The sequence below is a fragment of the Dendrobates tinctorius genome, unplaced genomic scaffold, assembly GCF_039654945.1.
Source record: "Dendrobates tinctorius isolate UK_male_01 unplaced genomic scaffold, ASM3965494v1 ptg000003l, whole genome shotgun sequence".
Taxonomy (NCBI): domain Eukaryota; kingdom Metazoa; phylum Chordata; class Amphibia; order Anura; family Dendrobatidae; genus Dendrobates; species Dendrobates tinctorius.
In genome coordinates, this window is record NW_027361671.1 from 75,808,595 (window position 1) to 75,817,729 (window position 9,135).

General features: G+C 44.6%; 1 protein-coding gene across 2 annotated transcripts; it reads left to right on the forward strand.

Annotated features, from left to right (window-relative positions):
- Positions 1–363: 363 nt before the first annotated feature.
- On the forward strand, positions 364–7,125 carry LOC141062008 (uncharacterized). 2 transcript variants are annotated; one of them, XM_073557240.1, is made up of 2 exons: positions 364–586; positions 4,910–7,125. In XM_073557240.1, exon 2 carries the CDS (start codon positions 4,918–4,920, stop codon positions 7,039–7,041), a length of 2,124 nt encoding a protein of 707 aa, XP_073413341.1. In that variant the 5' UTR covers positions 364–586; positions 4,910–4,917; the 3' UTR covers positions 7,042–7,125. The 2 variants fall into 2 exon arrangements, with proteins under 2 accessions (XP_073413341.1, XP_073413340.1); XM_073557239.1 differs by having other exon boundaries at positions 364–578.
- The last annotated feature ends 2,010 nt before the right edge of the window (positions 7,126–9,135 follow it).

A 9,135-nucleotide genomic window follows, 5' to 3' on the forward strand; every position in this document is an offset into this window, starting at 1 on the left:
CTGGCGAGACCCCGGCGTCCCTTACCGCTCCCAGCAATTGTCCTAGAGACCCCCGAAGACTACAGGTCACTTGGGTCATCTGCTGCCTACATCTCTTTAAAGAGGGACACATACACATTTTGTATTTTGCCCAAATTTCCAGCACGTTTATTACCAACCCCTTAGGGAACAATAGGAGATAAAAAAAAGCAGGAGCCTGAGGTGGAACACGGCATTAGACTGAGTGAGCCCGCCGCCATAGCTGTGTATGTACTAGTAGTATGAAAAGGACTCGTGGTGTCCGCACGCTGACATGCGCAGTACTGTCTCCGCCGAGCGGCACGCGGCCTTTTTTTTTATAATTGCCCTCTCCCCGCTCATCTGTAGGAGGTAGCCTCGTCACGTGACCGCACAGTCACGCCCCTCCTTGTCTCAGCGCATGCTCCGCAGCTGTGCACTTCCTGGCCGCCAGCGGGGAGCACCGGAAGTCAGCAGGCACGGGCTCTGCCACCGAGTGTGATTGGCGGAGGCTTCGCGCGGCTCTGCACACCCTGCCGGACCGGCTGCTGTCCGCGCACGCTGCCGCCATCTGCCGCACAGTAAGTTGGTGTGTATTCTGCAGAGCAGTGCTGTTGTAGGGGAGGTCTGTCCTCAGTGTAACACTGCTGTTCGGTTATATTCTGGCGCCCCCCACTTCACCTCACTGCCTCCTAGTTCTAAAGCCATTTAAAGGGCGCGAGTCACCAGTTGTCCCAATATAACCTGGATCCAGCTGCACCTTATACCTGTTCTACAGCAGTGTAGCCAGTTGTAGAAATCCCCAACCCCCTCTACGCCCCAGAGAATCCCTCTTGGGCTGAGTGCAGACTGACTTTTTAGCCCTGCGGATTTTTCCGCGCAGAATGGAAGAAATCCGCAGGTCAAATGACCTGCATTTTTCCTGTGGATTTCTTCCATTTTTCCTGCGGTTTTCTTGTGGTTTTTGTGCGGTTTTCCATCGCGGTTTTCCCCCTGCAGATTTGGTGACAGGGGAGATGGAAAACCGCACAAAAGTAACATGCTGCGGATTTTGTACCGCAGGAAAACCGCACGGAAAACTCTGCAGCGTCTGCACAGCGGGTTTTTTTTCATTGATTTTAAGGCTACTGTACATCACAATGCGGATATGCAGCGTTTCTGCGCGGTAAAATCCGCTGCGGATCCACTGCAAATCTGCATCGTGTGCACACAGCCTTATATCCCCCATACGGTCTGGTGTGATGGGATCACGAGTCTTGCTCTGCCTCCTCTATCCCCAGTCGCCGGCGTCCTACACCGTCCACCCAGTGCCCCTGATCTCGCTCCTTAGCAGGCGCTCCTCTCTGCCATACCAGGGGGCAAACCAAAGTCCTGTCATTGACGTTCGCCGGCTTTCCTTCCCTTTCCCGGCATGTGCATTATAGTACTCTGTTCTGCCATCAGCAGAGAGACTGGGGTGCTGTGAGGATGGTGTCGGACGTGGCGTCCACATAGGGCAGGATAATGGCGACTCTGGGGAGAGAGGAGGTGCCGAAGCAAGGCCAGTGATGCCGACCGCACCATATGGGGGTTTATAAATGGTATTTTTGGGGACTTGCATACAACATGCTAGACTGCTGTAAAACTGGCATTAATGGGAGTGGCTGTAGTTTATATTTGGAAAAACCTGGTGACCAGTTCCCTTTAATCTTCTAAAAGCAGCCATGAATGTGTTAATAATGCAAATCAGGTTTTCCAAACTGTTTTTTTTTTTTAAACTTTAATGACCAGCTGAAAAAATAATTCTTATCCAAGGGCTCTCTTCTTAAGGCAAAAAGGTTAAAAATAGCCAACAATACTGTGTGTACTGTTAGGATATGCCGGTTTCTGAGCTGGGAACCAATGTGTTGGGCCGGTTTCACACGTCTTAATATTTCCAGTGCCGGAGATATACGTGTGGCAACGGTGTACTGCATCAGTACCACAGGGAAGAAGCACTACAGTAAGTGCTGTCCCCCCTGCGGCGGGTGCTGAAGACGGCTCTCATCATTTTCTCCTGCTCTGCTGGCGATCGGCGCAAGCAGAAGAGAATAATGAGTTATATTAAAGTCACAACGATGACAGCAGGTGGGGGCTTTTGGGACTATTACTCTCATCATCTGACAACCGCTGCCACTAAGAACAGTGACATCAGGAACGGATGATCGGGTATGCCTCCCCAGCCACCTGTGTTCTAACTAAATAAATGAATGAAAAGCCCGATGTGGGTTCCCCCATATTTTCTTTAACCAACAAGGCAAAACTCACAGCTGGGGGCTGCAACACTCAGCTGTCATCTTCAGCAAGGTTGGTTATCAAGAATAGAGGGGTCCCCCCCCCATTTTTTGACAACCAGCCTTGCTAAAGCTCACAGCTGGGGGCTGGTATTCTCAGGATGGGTAAGGGGCTATTGATATAGCCCCTCCCCAGCCTAAAAATAGCAGCCCACAGCTACCCAGAAAAGGCACATCTATTACATGCGCCAATTCCGGTGCTTTGTCCGGCTCTTCCCACTTGCCCTGTAGCGGTGGCAAGTGGGGTTCATATTTGTGGGGTTGATGTCATCTTTGTATTGTCAGATGACATCAAGCCCACTGCTCAGTAATGGAGAAGCATCTATAAGACACCTATCCATTACTAATCCTATAGTTTGGTAAATTAACAGACAGCCAGAATAAAGTCCTTTATTTGAAATAAGACTAAACACAGTTTTTCATTTTTATTTAAACGCCTAATTCCAGCAAAGCCCTCTATTTCCTGTAATAAAAGTAAAATAAAGAAAACAATAATATACCATGCATCTAATAGATTCGCCTTATCTGGGCAGCTGTTTTTGGGCTTGGGGACCTATATCAATGGCCCCTTACCAGCCTGAGAATACCAGCCTCTAACTGTGAGCTTTTAGCAAGGCTGGCTGTTAAAAATGGGGGGGACCCAACGTCGTTTTTTAATTTAATTAAAAACGTTGGGTTTTTTATTTATTTAGTTAGATCGCAGGCGGCGGGGGAGTCATACCCCGATCATCCGGTCCTACTGTTACTGTTCTTAGCGGCAGCCGGTGTCGATGATGGGAGTAATAGTCCCAAAAGCCCCCACCTGCTGTCATCGTTCTGACCTTAATATGACTCTCATCAGTCTCTGTGGTGCCGAACAGCTGATTATCGGGAGCACTCCAGGTATCCTGGTTCCTGATTCAGCTATTCGGATAAGGATTTATCGGAAGCTATTCACTCATCCATAATGCTGACCAATGGTTAATATCTGAAAATTGAAATCTCGTGTTGGGTTTATTACTCCCAGTAGCTGCTAGTTTTAAGTTGTGCAGGCAGTGCCCAGATTAGTCACCACTTGCAACACTCAGAATGGAGGCTGTAATCGCAACTTGCACTGACTGACAGCCGGTCCAGCAGTGCATTACTACAGCACCAACTGTCAATGCCGAGGCATCATTAGAGCCACCACTTCTTGCTGGGATCAGTGACTAATTGGGCACGCCTGTATGACTGAAAGCTGGAGACAGATTAACCCACCGACATGACAGGTTCCTTTTAAAGGGACTCTGAATAGTCATCCTGTGCTGACAAAGTAAATGTGCTCTGTGCTTCATGGCAGGGCCAGTCATTTAACTTCACCTTCCCAACCTACTTGTTTTCCCCCCATCTCCACCCCTGTCCCTTCTTTTTGACAAGTCTGGCTTCATAGAGCCAAAGAACGGGACACAATGTATTTAAATGTTTGGCCATGCCATGGTGCACTAGGAGCCTGTACTTGAACAGTCATTCTGTGCTGATAGTCCCTTTCAGACTTGATGGATGTACCCTAAATGCTGAAATGGAAAAAGCCAGAGAAGAAAAGCATTAGGCTATGTGCACACGTACCGGAACTCTCGCGGAAATTACCGCGAGAATTCTGGAATTCCATTCCGCGGGAAAATCGCATTTTAAATTCCCGCGATTTTCCCGCGGGAAAACAAGCATTTTGGAAGCGTAATTAGCTTGCAAAATGCTAGCGTTTTCCAAGCGATCTGTAGCATCGCTTGGAGAACTGATTGACAGGTTGGTCACACTCGTCAAACATAGTGTTTGACAAGTGTGACCAACTTTTTACTACTGAGGCCGCCTATGCAGCGTCAGTAGTAAAAGATAAAATGTAAAACAAAATAAAAAATGGTGTTATTCTTATCTTCTGACGTCCCGCGCCGCCGTTCCCAGTAATCCCTTGCGAAAATGCCCGCGATGACGTACGTTCTCGCGGGATCGCGACGTCTCGCGGTAATTCGCGATGACGTTGCGCAAATGACCGTGAGACTTCGCGATCCCGCGAGAACAGACGCCATTGCGGGCATTTTCGCAAAGGCTTACTGGGAGCGTGGAGAGAGGCGGGAAGGCTGCGCGGGACGTCAGAAGGTGAGAATAACAATATTTTTTATTTTAAATTCTATTTTTTACAGGGATATGGTGCCCGGAGGACAGTCTCCTCTCCTCCGGACCGTGGGTACCATCCGCAAATGTTCTGCTTACTTTCCGCATGGTGTGCACAGCCACATGCGGGAAATAAGCGGAACAATGCATTGCTATGGGTGCGGGATCGCCGCGATTCCGCAAAATTAATGAGCATGCTGCGGTTTTTACCGCGAAGCGATTCCGCCGCGGTAAAAACCGCAGCATTAGCACAGCATTGCGGAATCCCATAGGAATGCATGGAATGCTTATTTTTCGCGGCAAAATGGCGCGATTAAAACCGCCGCGGAAACGCGAAAAAAGTGCAACGTGTGAACTCAGCCTTAGAGCTAATGTTTTTTTCCAGAAGCTGTATAAATGTACAAGCTTGCTACTTTATTTGTATAATCTCTGTTGGTCAGTTATAACTTTTTTTTTTTTTTTTTACCCATCAGGTTCAGTCATGCCGTCTTGTATAGTCAGTGGCTGTATTCATAAGACTACCAAGAAGAACTGCAATGATGACGGGATCATAATGCATGCGTTTCCATCTAGTCTTTCTAGAATAAGGCTGTGGCTCAGAAGTATTGAGAAATGTAACCATCAATTCTTTGGAAATATTGATGCTTTGTCCGAGAGCATCTTTTATAAAAAGAATAATAGTTCTTTTCGGATTTGTTCAGACCACTTTCCATTAGAATCCTATGCTCCAGGGCACAGTAAGAGACGAGCTCTGAGACAAGATGCAGTACCCTCAATTTTCAGCCCACCAGTTGCCTTGCCTGCTGTAGAAGACACACCTGCTGCACAACAAGGTCCTTTCATGGTGGATGCCATCACACAGACAGATCCCTATACAAACACCGAGGACAAAGGTGCTCAGTGGCCAGAGTTTGAGTTCAATATTGGAGGGCAGCCTTGGAAGGTAGAGCATGACCATATATACCACGCGTCTCGATTTCCGGCCACAAATTCTCCACGAGCTATGAATGCTAGCTCCCACGTAACCACCAAAGGCAATTCTATGATTTATGAGTTAAAAATACAACAACCAACTCGGGAGAAAGAACCAGTGGTAGTGAACGTCTCTAACTCCTCTTTGGTTTCAGACAGAGTCAGATGTATGCGTCAAAAAAATGCAGATGAGAACTGTGTAAATGAGCGCAAGTTTATTGTGTTTGAGTCATGCCTTGATGTTCTGTTTGAAAGGGTTAGATGTAGGATTGGAGACTGTAATGCCCCCATTTTTCGTACTCAGAAACATGTTTTGGGCTCTTACTTGTCGGTGGCGGCTCAGTGCCATAAAGGACACTCTTTTCATCTATGGCACAGTCAGCCTACCAGAGGAGAAGTTGCTCTTGGAAATGTCTTGAGTTCAGCTGCCATCTTATTTAGTGGATCACATTTTCACAAAGTACAAGAGATGTGCCGGTTATTGGGATTGCAGTTCTTAACACACAGTTTATATGACTTGTATCAACAGAAATATCTCATTCCGACAGTGGACATCCACTGGAAGCAGGAACGTCTGAGACTCAAAGATGCTTCTTTAGGTACTCGACTATGTCTTGTGGGTAGTGGTCAATGCACTACTTATGATGATGGTGGAAAGTATGGCATATACACTTTCCTTGATGTTGCGACTAAGAGAATTGTTGACTTTGAATCTTTTGAGGGAACCAAAGCGAACTCCTGTGCAGCTTTGAAACGAAAAGCTTTTGTAAGGTGCTTAAACAGAATTTTACGGGACCAGTTTGATGTAGCAACTATAGCTACAGACTATCATCCAAATATAAAAAGAACTTGTGAGCACAACTATAGGATCCCACATGAGTATGATGCTTGGCACTATACAAAAAGTATTGAAAAACGTCTTCGAGCAGCAAGCAAGAAGGAAAACTGTTCTGTCATAGCAGAATGGATTCCTAGCATAAAAAAACACTTGTGGTGGTGCTCCAGTACCAGCAAGGGAAATATAGAGGTGCTTCGTGAACTGTGGCAATCATTGCTTATGCATGTGACTGACCGACATTTATGGGAACATGGTGATATGTTCCATGCCTGCGCACATAGACCGTTAACAATATTTGAAAGTCTTCGTCAACCCTGGATTAAAGAAAACTCCCAGGCATATCTTGCATTGTATGATGTGGTGATGAATCCTAAAGTCTTAAAAGACCTCCATCATCTCTCCCAGTTTTTGCATACAGGAGAAATGGAGGTATATCACCATTTTTTATCAAAATACCGTCCCAAAAAAGTTCATTTCAAATTGAATGCATTAAACGCTCGTGTTAAGCTTGCAGCATTGGCACACAATGCAAATGTTCACAAACCCCGCGTAAATGCCAGTTCCATTCATCAAGGGAAAGCTGCGATCGGCACACTGAGGCTTGATATGGGTTCCACATCAAAACAATCAAGCATCTCAAAGATACTCTGTGCATCATCTACTCATTCACACATGTTGCCCATGATGAACTATGTCTTAAAGTACTTTGACTATCGGCTTATAAGTAAGCGTTCATTGTGGACGGCTGTATTAAAAGACTTTCCAGAACTGAGATTAAACAAAAGAAGTTACTAGCACTAGTATCTCTTACTTGTACATTTGGATGGGAACATTGTTTGTTACTCTTTTAAATAAAAATTGAGAAAAATCCTTAACAAATGTTGGATACAAAAAAGAACAGCTTAAACATGTAGTGGCCAAAGGTTTAAGTATTCATGTATTGGCAGGACCTTTTAAATTCCTTATGTCCCTATACTATCCAATCAACATAGTGTTCTATTGGGTTCAGGTGGAATCTTGTGATTGGCAGATCACTCAGATGGGTGTTGAGGTTAAAGATATTGATATGATGTATTACAGTGAAGGGATTGTCTGAGATTTCCTATAGATGCTTCCCTCAATAAGAATTGGCTAATTTTTTTTTTTTATTTTTTTTTCCCTTGGAAGCCCAAAATTCTGACATGTTTCACAGAGCTGACACTGCTGCATATAAACATTGCAGGGGTGTTCACTCCATACAATATCTTACCCACTCTCACATGTGCAATGTAAGTGACACTGAGGCTATGTGCCCACGTATGCAGAAAGTTCCTGACTAAAAACCGGACTCCTTCCCATGACACACGTTTTTTTTTTTCCGCGTTTTTTCCCAGAGCATCCACCTTCTCATAGAATATAGTTGGAAATGCATTTTTTTTCCGCAAAATTAATGAACATGCTGCGTTTTTTACCGTGATGCTTTTTTTTTTTTTTTGCAGAAAAAATGCATCATGTGCACAAAAATTGCAGAATGCATTATAAGAATGGGATGCTTAATGTATGCGTTTTTTTAAAGCATTTTTGCATGAAAAAACGCTTATGTGGGCACACAGCCTTAGAATGGGTTTCTTTGCTGTGGCTCTTGCATTAAGGCACAGATCAGCACTGGGTAAACCCTTTCTGTGCAGTGTATAGCTGCTCTGTATATTGCGCAAGCTCTTTAGAAAAATATGAAATGGTGCTCAGAGGCATAAAGGTGTCTTATATTTAAAAGGAATATCAGCAAAATTTTAATTCCACATCTCCAAACTATATGCGCATGTAGCTCTTTCAAATACCAATCCAGTAATAAAAAATATCTATTAAAACGATGCCACACTTAAGGATAGGTTCATAGGGACAACTACTAATTAAAAGGGAAGGAAATACCAGTTAGATGGTCCGATGCTTAACACCACAATATTGAACCTTCAGTGCAAAAATGATTGTAAAAAAAAAACACTCTAGCTTGTGGGGTCACCACATCACACTGTTGGCTCAAGCACATAAAAATGTCCAAGAATTGAAAAACAAGTACTAGATGGTGTCCCAAGTGTAAATAAAGACAAACCTGGATGTAAATGGCTGTGCATTAAAAGTGAACTAATTTTGAGAATGCATTTATAAAACAAATGCTGACTTATAGCTGGTAATTGACTGCCCTTGGGTCTATTTTTGGTAGTAGTCACGGTGTACTAATGACCTGATAATTATTGTGGGCACAAGGGAGAGAAGCGCGTGTGGCTGCTTGCTTACCTTGTAAATGCTGGGAAGCATGCGATGCAGTCGCGTGTGTAAGAGGTGCAAGATCTCGTTTGTGCGGTAGTCAAGAGGTTTAGGCGTTATGTGAAGCCAAGCAGTGAGATGCTGTGCAGAGCCAGGGATGCCCCGGCTGGTGGCGTCCCTAGCTATCAAGTGAGGAAAAAAGATGTCCGATAGGCCCTTCCCACATGTGATGTCACACTAGGTACCAAGCGGAACAGGGATCAAAAAAGGGGGCCAAACAATGCGTTTCAAAGAACTGTGTTCTTTTTCATCAGGATCATGGCTCCCCAAACACACCCCATCTATATATCATGTATGCAGGCATATGCTCCACCCCTCGGTCTACCGAGACTTGACGTGTATGTGTGTGTGTGTGTGTATATATATATGAGAGATGGATATATATATATATGGGAATGGAAAGGAAAAATACACAGATTTATTCGTTTATTCATTGTGAAGGTGTATGATAGTAATATAAATACCCCCATTGGTGTATATGTATATATGAACACAGAGGCCATGTCCTACAGGTTTTGGAACAAATTAACTGGAATTCAAATTATATTTTGGGAACGTTGGATTTTAAATCGTTATACAGTCATT